General features: G+C 41.4%; 1 protein-coding gene across 1 annotated transcript in view; it reads right to left on the reverse strand.

Moving 5' to 3' along the window:
- Positions 1 to 644: 644 nt before the first annotated feature.
- Positions 645 to 14,776, reverse strand: part of NIPAL2 (NIPA like domain containing 2) — a 52,288-nt gene continuing 38,156 nt past the window's right edge. Inside the window, exons 6-11 of the mRNA XM_074894255.1 lie at positions 14,044 to 14,140; positions 9,551 to 9,686; positions 7,044 to 7,132; positions 5,257 to 5,320; positions 3,837 to 3,931; positions 645 to 3,524 (exon numbers count right to left, since the gene is read on the reverse strand). Coding sequence (XP_074750356.1) covers positions 3,430 to 3,524; positions 3,837 to 3,931; positions 5,257 to 5,320; positions 7,044 to 7,132; positions 9,551 to 9,686; positions 14,044 to 14,140 — 576 coding nt within the window. The 3' untranslated portion in view covers positions 645 to 3,429. The remainder of the gene's footprint in view (positions 3,525 to 3,836; positions 3,932 to 5,256; positions 5,321 to 7,043; positions 7,133 to 9,550; positions 9,687 to 14,043; positions 14,141 to 14,776) is intronic.

The following is a 14,776-nucleotide window of genomic DNA, read 5'->3' on the forward strand; positions in this document are numbered from 1 at the left end:
TGTCGGCTTCTAGTTGACCTTAGGATACTCCTGGTGCCACAAGCTGCTGATCTCAGCCCCATGTGGAGCCACTCAATGCTCACTATGCACAACCCAGTGAGTCTGGCTCAGGGTTTTGCTTTAGGAGTCAGACACTTAAAAGTGCTTCAAGAAGCTTGTAACTGTTGCATTTGGGGCATAGTGGTACATGAAGAGTGAGCTTAGCAGGATGCTAGCTGTATAGTGAAGCTCCTCAGAAGGAGAAAGATAATTGAATAGTTCCCCTCCTTCCCACCATGTGTTCCAGTCAACCTGGTTAGCTCCGCTCAGAGAGCCAACCCAGCAAGGATTAGAAAGCAGATGGTTTCTGCAGGGTGAGTGAGCTGAACTGGCTCACAGAGAGCCACAGGCCATGCAGGACCTCACAGCCAGGAAAAAGAGGATGAGACTTTTAGCAGTTCAAGTAGCTCGCCAGGTGCATGAAATCACAGGTTCAAAGCACAGAAGCTCAAGCCCCTATAATGTCCCACCTCTCTCCTTTGGTTTTAGGTGACCAGTGCTCTTACATGCAAAACATGAGGCCACCAAAAGCTGGGCTGTAGCAAGGAGCAGGCAGGAAGCCTGCCAGGTGAACACCAGGCCCCTACTATGGGCAGAAATACAAATCCAGTCCAAAATTCATTTATTTTTTTGCCAGCTGAAACTGTTTGGTAAATGCATCCTGATATTTTACAGAAAAAGTTAAACTGCCTCGCTCTACCCCAGAGCTCCCATTTCCAGGCCTGTGGCCAGTTAATACTTCATCTCTTACCACAGCATGACCAGCAGTGGAACAAGCACTAAACAAGTCCTGCTGGTTTTGGTCTGTCAAAAATCCCAAACTGGAGCCTGGGGGGACCATGTGAGCTGCTGCCTGCCCACCACGCCTTCCCATGGTTTGATTTCCTCAGATCCTGTGGAGGATCTCTTCAAGAAAGTTCAGTCTGCAGGTGCAAGTTTTGCAGCTTATGTCTGGCCCACATTTTTGATGTCAGGAAAAACATTGCAAGAAAATAACTCATTATTAAAGACAAGAGCGCCAGGGACTTTTTTGTATTCCAGTGAAAAGCTTTTTCTTTAGCAGGCATTTGTCTGTGATGTTTGCAACCTAAATATCGCAAGCAGAATCTGAAAATTACATTGATTAGAAACTGATTCTTGAAATAAATCATGCCCCTTTCTTAGCAGAACAGTAATGAATTCTTATCACTGAGTTTTCTGATCCTGTAATACATTAGTTAGTTGGAATGTGCTCACATCTCAAAATTATGTCAAATCACAACTTTTAATTGCACATAATTCCTACCAGTGTTTTGCTCCATAAATTAATCTCAATTACATTTAAGTCTAAATAAAACATTTTAACCCTTAGAATTTTTGTATAAACCCATAGGAAGAAAAAAGTGTTGTTCAAAAAAAATACAGTAGTTTAAAATAAATCATAGCTTTTGTCACAGATTTTTACATTTGATTTCTTACTTTAAAGAGAAAATCCTATACCTGGTAACCTTTATTACCTCTTCCAGCTCTCCTGAGTCATGGAAACAGATAAAGAGAAATGAAACCAAATCCTTTCACCCATTTGTTTCCCAGGTCACAGAATGAAAACCTGTAGGCCTCCTATTTCCATCTTCAGCGCACACTCGCACTTGAGACTTAGAAAGCAGCTTAAATTTGACTTGCAAAAGAAAGATAGAGGCATGCCCTTACTCCCTGGAGAAAGCATATGAAAAGAATGTGCTTTTTTTTATTTTAAGCTTTAGAAACTTGAACTCAAGCTGTAAGAGGGGAAAGGAAGGCCACGTCCAGGCAGCTGGTACAAGTAAGGTGCAGACACAAAGTCTCGTCCTGTGCCAGCTGGAAAAGATCCATGTTGGAAAACAGCTTCACAACTCCCCCCCCCCCCCCCCCCCCCCGCCCCGGCTCCAGGGACATTGCTGCATAGGAAAAACTGCAGCTCTGAGTGTGCTTTGTAGGGTTTGAAATGAAACTGTCTTATAGATCTTCAGCTGTACCTATTTTAAAATGAAATAAACAATTATTTGGGAAAAAAAAGAGACCTCATTTCCTCATATCCCAGTGAAACAAAATACACACAGCCTACAGCCCATATCCATTACTGCAGATTAATTCAAACCTAAAACAAGTATTTTCCCCAAGATACAAACACTTTCCAAGAGCACTTTCACCTGTTTCTGCAGAGGAGGTGTCTGACCCCACTGTGCCAGCTGAGGTAGGTCGGTGCTACCAGGTGGGGATAAGTAGACCCATGATGAATGCCCAGAAGAAGCTTTCTTGCCAGGAGGCTGGGACTGACGGACACCAAGACCTCCCATACCTGAACACAGAGCCTGTATTGCCATGGTTCCCATCATTGCTGGCTCTTCAAACCAGTGTGGAGACACTACCATTTAATGAAGGAAAAACTGTACTGTTACCATGACTCTTTGTGATCCTGTTTTTTACAGCCTTTCCTCATGCAGGATTACCAGCAGTTTAGGAAGGAGGCAGAAGTTGCTCTAGTTTTCTTTTTTGGGAGTATTTTTCCAAGACACATCAAAGGAGAGAGCCAGGCTACTCCATTTCCTCTGGAGAACTTGTCAGTTTTTTCACTAAAACCTTATTTTCCTGAAAACAGAGGCTAAATCTCAGGCCAGACTATACTAACAGGTAGTATAGCCCAGCCCAGTCCACAAGACTCTCCTGGGAGGATGTAAAATGTCAAGCGTGGTTCCCTAGCTCTGCCTTGGCTGGGCACCTCAAATGTGTGCATGGGTGCATGTACCTACGTTTATCGCAAATGCTCTCTTCCTTCCCCCTCCTCCCACAACTGTTTATTTCCTTGGAAAATAAGAGAATTAATCTGCTGGCAGAAGATAATCAGGATTTTCCTTCTACACATAATATAAAATACTTTGTGTGTACATATTGTGTATACTGTATATATGTCCACAGTTTTGACTCCTGAACAGGAAAGAGCAGATTTTTAAAGGGATTCTACATATAGCAGAATACTTTGAAGTCACTTATGAAAATTCTTCTCATTTCTCACCTTTGTCTTTAAGCATCTACACAGATCTGAGGGGTTTCAAAGGGGAATTTTTATAATCCTGTTCTGTGCTTATTTGCATTTCAAGGCAATTAAGATTCTAAAAATATCCCCAAGAGGCATTGATATTAGGAGAATGTTCCATTTCATTAATGGTTATTTAGTTTTTCTTAAGGCTTCCTTTATCTCCAGAACACATTTGGAACAACCATGGGATAAATTAAGTAGGATTAAATAATACTTTGACTCATCAACATACAGGAGTTCAACATATACTTGAATATGTCCAACAAAATGATGCTGATGATCCTTGTTCCAGTGGTGTTCCTCCTGTTAATTGTCATGTAAGGTGCTTTATTCTTTCAGCTTTGACTTTTCACTGAGTCATCTTCATTATTCAAAGTGCCATAGCATGAAATGTGAGAATCTGGTTGTATTTTGCCTGTCAATTTTTGTCCTAAGGAAATGGGGTGAGAGAAGGGAAAAACAACAATTCTGTGAAGAATTTTAATAAAACAAATCCCCCACCAATCCATCATTTAAACATTCTTTGCTCCAGTAATCATTGTTTTCATTTGACTGGTTGTAACAATAGCTTGGAAAAACTCTGAAAAATTCTTTGAAAAATCTGTTGGGAACAGGAATAGAAATTAAGGGAACAGTATATTTATTAAATATGACTAGAGCACATTTGTGACTCAAGTCTCCTAGGTCATCCCATTATCTGATAACTCATTTTTAAAGAGAGACAGAAAAAAACCCTACTCACCAGGAATATGTCCATAGTCAATAAAAGGAATTTGTACATGCTCTTCTTTTTTATTTCTTGCAATTACAAATACACCAAGGAAAGATAGGAGACACCTGCAAAATAACAGTGGCATAGTATCATTAGGAACAGTTCACTGCATCTGAGATGAGAATTTCTTTCCATGTTTCTTTTTCAAGGACTTCCAAACCCAAGCTGATCAGTTTGTAAAGAAGCTTTTGTTTCTGGCAGCTCTATAAATTCATCTTGGGCTCCTTTTCAGTCTAGTTTTTGCCCCTGAAGCTTTACTACCAGTTCCAAAGGCTCTGCAGGCAAAATTACACTTTCAGCAATATATACCTAATCAGATGCCTGTGAGTGTGAGACCACAACATTTGAATCCCTGAGCAAATCTTCACAGAGCATCTAAGCTAACCTTCTAGCATTTGTAATTTCATTAATAACTCAGTCTAGCTGCAGACAATCAACATCTCTGTTGTTTTTCTCATTTGACTGTGTGTCTCAGGGGCAAGCTGTAAGCCAGGAGCAATGAAAAACTGCTATGCTTGGATAAATCTTCTATCCGCTCTGTTGGACACACAACCACTAATTCCTGCCTGCCAAATACATGGGTTGAATTTGCTCATCTCCATTTTCCTGCATTCAGACAAGATACTGGTTGTGTGCACCTACTCCAGTCCAGCTGCAGAGGATGAAGACATCTATAGCTATCATCCCTGTTCATTTGACAGTACTGTGGCAACACACCTCCAGCAGTTCTGGGAGATGCTTTTAACCATCTCACGCTCATTATCAAGTAACTGTCACCTGTCCCCAGAGCTGTTACGGTGCTGGTATCCAGCAGAAGGTTTCTGCTCTCACAACACCTAGGCCCTTCTTCAAACATTTATTGTTAACAGCTTCTTAGCATGCTCTGAACTTTTCCACAGGCATGCTGTGTCTTTCTCAGCACAGGAAGATTGGGGAGAGATATTATAGCACTGCCTTGTAGGCAAGCAACTCATATAATTGCCCACACTTAGTGGCAGCAAAGACCAGCCAGACACGCAAGGGGAAGGTAGCAATGGGAGAAGATTTCTTGTAGTTGTAAAAGCACCCCCTATAACATGATCTTTAGTGGAGAGCAGTGATTTCTCCTTCCTGCTGCAGGAACACATGCTGCTGTTTTTTCATTCCATCATGAGATTAGTAGTTCAGAAGTGTCTCACATTTTTACATCTTTGGATTCAAAACCAGGCCTCCAAATTCCCTAAGTGCAGACATCAATCTTTCCTTTAATTTTTTTTGTCCTAGTATAATGGCTATTCCATAATACTTTAATAACAAGACGGGTTTCTTCTTACTGAGAAAAGAAGGGATTCCGAAAGGCAATGCTGTTTCAGTACAAACGTTAGGACAGATTTTAGGCCGATACACTTACCCAAACAGAAACATGAACACGCTCAGCAAAGCTGCACTTTGGAATTCCCGATAAAATATGACCCCTGGAATGTGACAGAAACAAGAATTGCAGATCTTGACTGGCTTCCAAGTGATATGAATTACAGCTGGGTGGGTCAGGAGCAGTGTCATGCTCAAATGGAGCAAAAAAATCCCAAATACGGTATTAATACACATTGTGATGGGTTCACTTTATGTGTCCATATTCCACTACGTAGGCTTTCTCAAGATACTGCATGGGACTGGAGAAGGTTTAGTTTATCAGGTTGGAGCATGTGCTGTGTTAGTAACTGCACAGATGCAGGTATTTTTTGCATTGTCAGCAACAGTTTTTATGCAGGTTAAACTCAAGGTCTTACTCGCAGAGTCATACTAATATAGCTAACAGGTTCTTCATGGATTTAGTTAAGCCACTCCAACAGACCATGTGGACATCTTAACTCCAATTGGGAACAGGTTTTCCATAACTAGCTGTGTCCCTGATGTTTACACCAAGTTAAGGGCTCCAGCAGCCAAGTTTGCCAAATCTTTCTGGCTGAAGGGATCACTAGCTCTTTCTGGTCACCCCTCTTCCAGGAATTAGCACCTCTGCAGTGGAGGTGACAGAACCAGATGTGTATCTGGATCTCAGCTGCCCCAATTCACAGCCAAGTATATTAGCTTTAAACCACTGATGAGCATAGTTTTGCTTAGAAACACCAGAGTGTGAACCAGCACAGATGAAGCGTGACTGTATCTTCAAAGGCTGTAACTGGAAATGGGGGAATCATAAGACAAGGTACCTTCTACAAGCACCCCAGAAAGATTCAGCAGAGGTTGTTCTTCTAAGCCCTACACTGGTTTAACTAACCCGGTGCAAATGCATGTGTATCCAGTCTCAAAGCTATTAAGCCATTCCTGAATAGGTACTTGATCTTTTAAGGAGGCACAAGGCCAAATTCCCCATATGGTCACAAGAACGCAACCCCCTTTTGGCACAAGTCTCCTCTCAGTCACAAAGTGTAGGTCTCTTCTAACACAGGTGCTGAGGCAATCTGTGCATGAAGCTAACTCCCCTTCTCATTAATGGCAGCTCTGCATGAGAAACTCCTGCACAGCAATGACAGGAAAGCCCCCAGCGTGTGTTAAAATGAGTCATAAATGTTCTAACAACATGATCATTTTGGCTCATTGCTGATACAGCATCTTAGTCGTCCTCCCTGCTCATGTTCTTATGCTGTGCACCATTTCCAAGATTTGCAGTCCCTCTTTAACAACACTGAGTTCAAAGTTCTCACCCAGAATAAAATGTTAAATGCTTAAAAAGTCTTTGGAGTCATTTTATTTCATTCACTTAACCTAGAATTCCACCTTCTGAAACAGAATATACACTAACTACTATGAAACACAGCTGGTTGTCATTTGAGTAGTTTGCCAGGCTGTTAAAATTACTCTACCAGTTCGGATATGGAAAGGCTGGTGTGCACATGGTAAACTCATTTACTTGATGTCAAGATGAGGCTAGGATAAATTCAGGTTCTTCTAGTAAGCCAGCAAGGCAGAGTAAACCATACATATCAATTCTAGAAATGCTGGAATTTGAGTATTTTTATTTTGCTTCAAAAGTTTTGAACTTACTCATTTTTCAGAACTTAAACACCTGTCACTTAGGAAAAACTTTTTGTGAAGACAGACATGACTGGTTTGTGTTCCTGTTCACGGGCAACAATTCTTGAAAACCTTATGTTTAGAAAATCATTCTGTAGAGGCAGAAGGCCAGAAACAAACCTGAAATGATGGCACTGGTGGTGAAGAACACAAAATTAATGGGCACAACTGCTGTCACTTTGTACAGATGCATTGCTTGATTCAAGAACCTGGAAGACAAGTATTATTGCACCTCATGCCTACAGGAGGTTCATTGCACTTTAAGTCAGGTTAAGCCACTTTATGTCAGTTTAACAATAAGTGTGACTATTTCTTACCACAATAGCTAGTAGCCCTGGACAGATGCGTGTGTGTATTGAATTTACTTTCTGATTTTGACTATGCAGAGTACAAACAAATAGGCGAAAGCAAGAAGCCTGGCGTGGATTCTTCTGGCCATAGGTTGTCTTTGGAGAGTCCTTTGAAGCACTGTTGGAAAAAATTTGTCTGCCACAGATAAGGGAGGAATGCTAGGGTATTACTGCTTATGGTATGCGTTGGTTCTTGGAAGCAGGGCTGCCTGCAAGCAGCCAGGGATAACTTACTCAAATTTAAACAGGTTGTGCAAGGGTGTATGTCCAGCACAGGCATGGACACGCGACTTCTTGTAGGAACTGTTTCACTTTGCTGAGGTCCACATTGCTGCTACTGCTCAATCCAACTTGGCTAAAACACGTATTTGTATATTTATCCATGCAGTCATACCCCAGACACACTCTGTCCTGCCGGGAAAGTCCGGGAAGGTGGCTCCAATCCTGTGCTCCTTGGGTTGGAAACTCTCTGCTGTGCTTCTCAGAACAGCAACACAAACCCTCACCAGAATCATGAGCAAGAGCGTGCAGGGCCACAGGAGCATACACTGCACACAAACCTGCAGGACCAAGACACTGGCCGCAGAGCAGCCTGCACAGTCTGTATCAACGGATGAAAAAGGCAGAGCAATTAACCCACTTGTATGGAGACCACAGCTATCAACATTTACCCATAGGGTGATGAATTACGAGTGTGAACTCTTGGATGCACCAGCAGATACTTTGTTATGTGAACAGAGCATTTCAGACCGAAAGAGAAAGATCAGGAGGCTGCAGAGTGTATTCAAAACCTATAAAAAGAACCACACTTAAATATTTCACTGGTACAATATATGTGCACAGTAAAAAAAACAAGCTTGGATCTGTTTTAGCCATTAAAGTAATTGCATGGTTATTTTAGCAACTGTTGAACAGTCTCCATGGTGCTTTAAAAATAAAGAAATCCTACATATCCACAGGATAGTCAGGATTTTGAAGTCATTGAAAACACCTCATTATTTTCTGCCATTTACAACAAACTTGGTCACAGGGACTAAAACAGTGATACCAAGACCCAGCATTGAATCCAGGAGGAAGTTGAAGCACAGGCTGTTCTGAGCTAACACATGACAGTCAAATAAAATAAGAGAGGAAACAAATAAAATGAAAAATTCAGATTGACAGCACTGTCTCTGTTAGAAAATGTATCCAAGAGAGAAGAGAGAAAGAGACACGGAAGCCAGGGAATGAAATGGGCATATTTCACTTCTGTTTTAATTTTGACCCAGCAAAAGAAAGAAAGAAAAAACTGGCAAGAAGGAGAGCTTAATTCAGCAGCTTCCTATTTACCAAGCTTTTATTTCCTATTTTAAATGCCCTGAGCTGTTCTCCCAGCGAAGACAAGCTGGATGTAAATCACTCTATAATCTGTTACAGGGGAGTTCCTGAGTCAGCCATGGAGAGTCACTGCATAATAACGCATGGACTTTCTGATTCCACATGGGAATGGTATGTTCTGCCACGAGAAAGCTGGGCTGGCTCTTCTACTGGAAAATAATCATGCAAGTAAACACTCAGACTCACACTGAAGCAGTCTAGATGAGATTACTAAATGATGCTATCAGCACCTGAAGCAGAGAGACCGGCATAAAGGGAATGGACTCTCTGTTCAGCTGCAAGCTGTATTTTACCATGCTGCCACCCCCAGCAATCTGCAAAAGTAGCATAAAACAATCACTTAACAGGCCAGAGGCCAGAGGGGAAAACTTTGATGTCCCCTGCACACCGAAAGTTAACTATTTCCTAAAAAGATACAGACGTAGAGCGTAGCAAAGAACAATATGCAGATTTAACAGAGGCAGGAAGAAAGTTGGGATAAACTCTCTTCTTTTGTCTGACTAGTGACATAAGCTGGGGAAAAGAGATAAAGGCCTAATAAGGGTAAACATGGCCATTTGATTATTCAGCAATGGAGGTTTCTAAAAGTAACCCCCAAAAATTTACATAAACATAAATTTCCTTTAATGAGTTCAAGACCTGTGCCAAAACTAGAAGTAAATTTGGGAAGACCTTGTATAAGGTGATAGCAAGAGAAGGTAGCATTTATAATAATAATCAATTATAAACTGAGAAATAAAGCCTAAATAAACAATACAATCAGCTGTAGGCAATTCATGCATCTGTCAAGGTTCTGCCAGGAATTTATTGCCTTTAAGTGCAACTTGTATCTGTACTGAATAAAACTGACAGATAAAATGTCAAATAAAAAGGTTAGGTGATAAGCAGAATCTCACTTACTTGACTTGGAAAGCACAAGAAATTGCCATTAAAACAATCATGATATAGAAAACAGGATAAGTTAGCTGCATTTTCCCCTTCGTAGAGAGTGTTATCATGCTGGCCACAGCCTTTACAGCAATGACAGTCAGCGATGCTGAAAGGGAAAGGGAGAGATTAGCAGGGCAGGATTCACAGCAGTGACCTCAGAGCATCAGTAAGGGAGGACAAGCTGCCAGGTCAAAGCCACAGGTCTCATTGCCTAAAAAGACACCGAGGAAGGATTTGGGCACCTAAAGCCAAGTGTGTGATTTTATAAACACATGCTAAGCCACTGTCTAAACTCAGAGTGGCCTTAGCTCCATGTGTGCTTTGCATTTTTCTTTTAAGTTCTTGTAGCACTGAGGTCTTCAACCCTGCATCTACCCAAAGTTTGCCCATTTTCAAAAGGGTAGCTGAGGTTAACATCAGATAAAATCTTGCAAGGCTCTGTGTGTGTGTGAGAGAGAGAGAGAGAGAAAGAGAGAGAGAGAGAGGCTGAACTCAGGGTGAGGAAAGAACTGGTTCCATTTCCCACTGCTGGGCATATGCCTTAAACACTGGACTACCAGTCGGAGGTGGTACAACAGCTTCTGCATCTTCCAGACATACTTTATGTAGCTCCAGCTTCTAATTTGGAGCCCATGTTGCATTATTCAGGAGAGGTCTGAGAGGTCTCATTATCTCTTCAAAGCAGCTGGGACACCTCCTAATAGCAGCCTGCATGTGACACTGGCAGCCTAAAATAACTCTTCACCCTCAGGATTTCTATGCTGAGACGGGAGCTGGCCAAAGTTGGCCAAAGCTGACTTCTGGGATCACATCCTGAAGCACCTAACTCTCCCTACAGGTTATGTACGGAGAGCAGACAACCAATGCGGGGGTCTGCATTTCATTTCAGGGACCAGGCTCTTAAAACCATTTACTGGATTTAGCCCACAGAATAGAATATTTCAGTAGTGTGTTTTCAATCCATTTAGTCACTGTCATTGCATCACTACAAACAAATCCCAGACAGCAAGCAATGATTCAAATATATGTCACCAGTTCAGAGAAGTCTTGCAATACACATCTTTTAGAAAAGGGGCTGAGAGTTGCTTTAGGTTTCATTTTGGAGTGTGCTCTTGGTTTGTTGAAGCTAACCCCAGTAGGCTGTGATTCCTGCAAATAAAATGTAACAAATTCAAAAGAAACTAAAAATGATAAGAAGAACCAGACTGCAGAGGTGACCTTTGAAGAAAGGTAATTAATCATCAGGAGCGCCGCCCACCAGCTGGGATCCAGTTCCACCCTCTTCCAGAGGTGAGGAGTGTTGGATTTCAGTGGTCTGATTCATCCTCCCGTAACTGCAAAACTCAGATTGGCAAGGAGAGCTGCACTGTGGAAAAAGTTCAGGCCAAGGGTTGGGAGAAAAGGTGGGGAAGAAGAACAAATTCGGGTCTGTGGTTTTGATTGCAAGCATTTTTCTTATAGCAAGTCAAAAAGTTCAGGGGAAGTTTAAGAGTTGCATACATCTTGTGATGATCCTGTTCACCATCATGAAATTCACTGTTTTCATGACAAAATTTCCACCAAGTACTTAATTTCTTGCTCTGTAATGGAAATAGGTGGAGTGGTTTAACAAATACAGCAGTAAAACTGAGCAGAGGAGGTCAAACGCTGGCTTGCAGTGGTGCTAATGGTATGATAAAAAGCCAAAAAATACACTCAAGCCCAATAGGCAGCCTACATAAAAAATGAGGTTTGCACTCTAACACGGCAGAATTATAATTTTAAAAGAACACTTACAGGTAAAAATTAGTAGTTTGAATTGTCCAACTAAAGGTAAAGAGTGCTGAAAAAATGTTTCTGTTAAAAGGGCGGTTTCCATCCCTTATACTTTTAACAAACCAGAAAAGAAAGCATCAGGGTTTTTTGTTTGTTTGGCAGGTTGGTTGGTTTGTTTGGGGTTTTTTTGGTTGCTTTTTTTGTTTTGTTTTGCTTTTAAAGTGGAATGATCTTTTTAGTTAAAGTAGCCCTGGAATAAGTTTCAAAACCTAGGAAATGGTTTTCCTATCTCTGATAGAACACCCCCGCCCCCCAAGGCTATTGTGATAAATGATGTCACTTTCCAGCTGTAAGGGCAGGAAACTCAGAAATCCCACTTTAATCTGAAATATTTCCCCCCAAACTTATGATAACTCCCAGTATATACATGAGGTAAGATAATTCTCACCAAATGAACTTGCAGAGTGGTACTAAGCAAAACGTTTGCAGGTTTTATGATCACCTCTGCATTTTCTTCATAATGAAAGTAGCTCTCATATCCAGTGAAACACAAAGGCTGCGCTTTCTTTAAAGAAATGTTTCTACATCCGATTGATATCTGTACGAACCCTTCATCAGGAATATATCTGTGCAGATATGAGAAAAGGCAGAAATCTCCTTCCACGAACTGCCACTGAACTCCCAAGCCTCATCTAGCCTTCCTGCAGCCAGGACCCTCCGAGGGCAGTGCACATGTCAGATGGCTGTGAACAAAGCTGCTGGGCCCTCTTTCAGCCCTCCCATCACTTTGCTCAGCAGAAGGGTCAGAGACCAAGCAGAAGGCTCTAAGTGTAGCTTTGTGGCGGCTGCCAGGCACCAGGACAGCTGCAGAAACTGGAGCCAGCCACAGTTCTGGGTTTCCTGCTCGAGGGAAATGTCAATATTTCAAAAGTTCCCATGAACCAGGATTTGTTTGTTTGTGTCTTTTTTAATAGAGCAGAAATAATGACACATTTTTCCTCAAGCTGCATATGCTCACCAAAACCTCAGCAGCCACCAGCTGAAATTGTATTTTTGGTTGATTGCAGCCTGACCACCAAACTGCAGTTAGTGCCTACTGGTGCATGGGTTTGCAGCCCTGCTGCTGTTCAGCAGCACCACACGTCCCTTTGGCACTGGTGGCATCAGGACTGGCAGGCTTCACAACAAAATAAGCATGCAGGGTTATGCAGCCCAAAGGGCCGGGTCTCCCAGAGCCATGTGTTGACCTTGTCTGGGGCAGCCATCATGGTGGGTCTGGCCAGAACTGCAGCAAAGTGTAGAAGCCCATCTGGGGATCTTCAGGCTTCCAGCTATGCAACAAGGAGGCTGGACCTGATCATTGCTCAGGAGTGTGTAGTCCTTCAAGCTCCTCATGGCAGGGTTGGAAGCTGCAGAGCAACTCAGGCGAGCTCTGCCAAAGCTCCTAGGCTCTGTGCTAGGAGCTGGAGGATGGCTGGACTCACACTTCACTCTTCCAAATCAAGAGCAGTCAAACAGTTGACCTGAGGCTTTTGGGGCTCTTCCATCTCTGCCTCATGCAAGGAGCATTGAAATCCTTCAGTGCTTCTGCAGAGCTACAAATCCTAATGCTCCTAGCACTGTGAATGGGACATTTCCCACCTAAATGGGAAGACTGTCCCAAAAAGTTGATCTGAAAGTCTGAGCTTTTCTGCTGGGTAAGAAACCACTCAGGGATCTGAAGGAAGTTAATAAATAAATAAATAAAGTTCATAAATCTGTAAGAGTTTTTCACATTCAGTTAAATCCAAATTGTGTAACTGACAAACTTTAGTGAAATTCTGTTTTATCAAAACACTCATGAGCAGCTCCATTAGAAATGTACTTTATAAGTCTTTGCAGACTGATACATGTACCCACTGAACTCAGTGAAAATACAACCATTGACTTCAATGGCACAGTTCAAGCACCTTTTCACTTCAACCAAAGAAGTGTGGTGTTGCATCAGGGTTTCATGGAGAATTGACAAGACAAGGACAGCAGAAGACACAGGGTGGTGACATATTCTTAATATATGCCTGCAAGGGGCAAGCTTTAGAGACAGCCTCCTGACATTTTTCAAAACTGATTCAAGTTTAACTTTATTGAAAGCTACTCGATAAAATGTTTCCCTGAGTATTGATTGTGGCAACGGTAATCAGAAGTCAAACTTCAGTGTCCCACTGAGTTCTTGCTATGCTTCTGGAAAAGGGGTAAAGTACGAAATGTTGCATATGCAAAAAGGCATAGATAATTCAAAGTTCCTGTACAGTCACAGCATATCACTGCATTTGTTTACAGAGTGCTTACAAGGTCTTAAGCTGCTCTGTTTTAAAGGACTCATTTTCACAGTCAGCCTGCTCTCCAAAAGAAAGTTTCAAAAGAGTCCACTTTCCCAGGATCTAAAGCTAATGTGCTATTTTAAAAAAAGCTACAGAATACCATTTCACATAGCATATTAATTTCAAAAAATCTGTAAATAGTCCCAGCAATAGGCATAGAAACTATGTTTCATAATCAGCTTTCTTCTTCAAAAAGAGACTACAGTAAGGATCATGTGAACAGTTTCAGTGATTCTCCTTCAGTATACTGCTTTGAAATGGTCCTAATCTAAACTAGCTGGGGAGACTGAGTGACAAGGAATTGTCAGGTAACAGACAGGAACATTAAAGTGAATAATATGTTCTTACCCAGTAGTGCTACCATCATTAACAAAACCACGATGTGTTTCACAGCCTTTCTTTTGTAAAAATAGAGGAGAATGCAGAATATTATAATTCCTAAAATCTGAAGACAAAAGGGAAGAAAGTTAGAGCTGTGAAACTATGTAATAAATGCTTCATTCAAAGTCTTTGAGATGTCACATCCGTTTTCTCTGCTCTAACAGTTCAAAGGAGAATTACTTTATTAAGTATCTTCTGCTAAAAACAAACCTTATTGCCAGTTGACTGAACTATCAAACAATTGTCATTTATCTTTCTTATTATAGCAAAAGTTAAACTGAGCATTTCTTATTTCTTTAGTTTTTCTTTTTGCATTTCTAGCTATATTTTGTCACTGGTAGTGTTGAGAAGCCTTTTTTAATATGACAGCAAAGATACACATGTTTATTGGTAATAATTCTTACAGAAACTCTGTTTATAATTCCTATGAAGTAAAGCACTTACCTGGAGGAACAGCAGTCTCTTAGCTATGGTATTCCTAGTGTCATTCTTTGTGACATGAAAGTTTATTTTTGCTACCCTCTTTGTCTTTCTCCCCAGTCGTACTAAAAAAAATCCCCCCAAACATTGTCTTTTTGTTCAAATTTTCTGACATACATTGTAAGGAGAAAAACATTTATTTCATGTGGTGGTTCTCAAATCACAGGTACCTGTCAGGAGCTTACCTTGAAAAGCTCAATGACACACTAGCAGACCACAC

The sequence above is a fragment of the Strix uralensis genome, chromosome 1 (genome assembly GCF_047716275.1).
Source record: "Strix uralensis isolate ZFMK-TIS-50842 chromosome 1, bStrUra1, whole genome shotgun sequence".
Lineage (NCBI taxonomy): Eukaryota > Metazoa > Chordata > Aves > Strigiformes > Strigidae > Strix > Strix uralensis.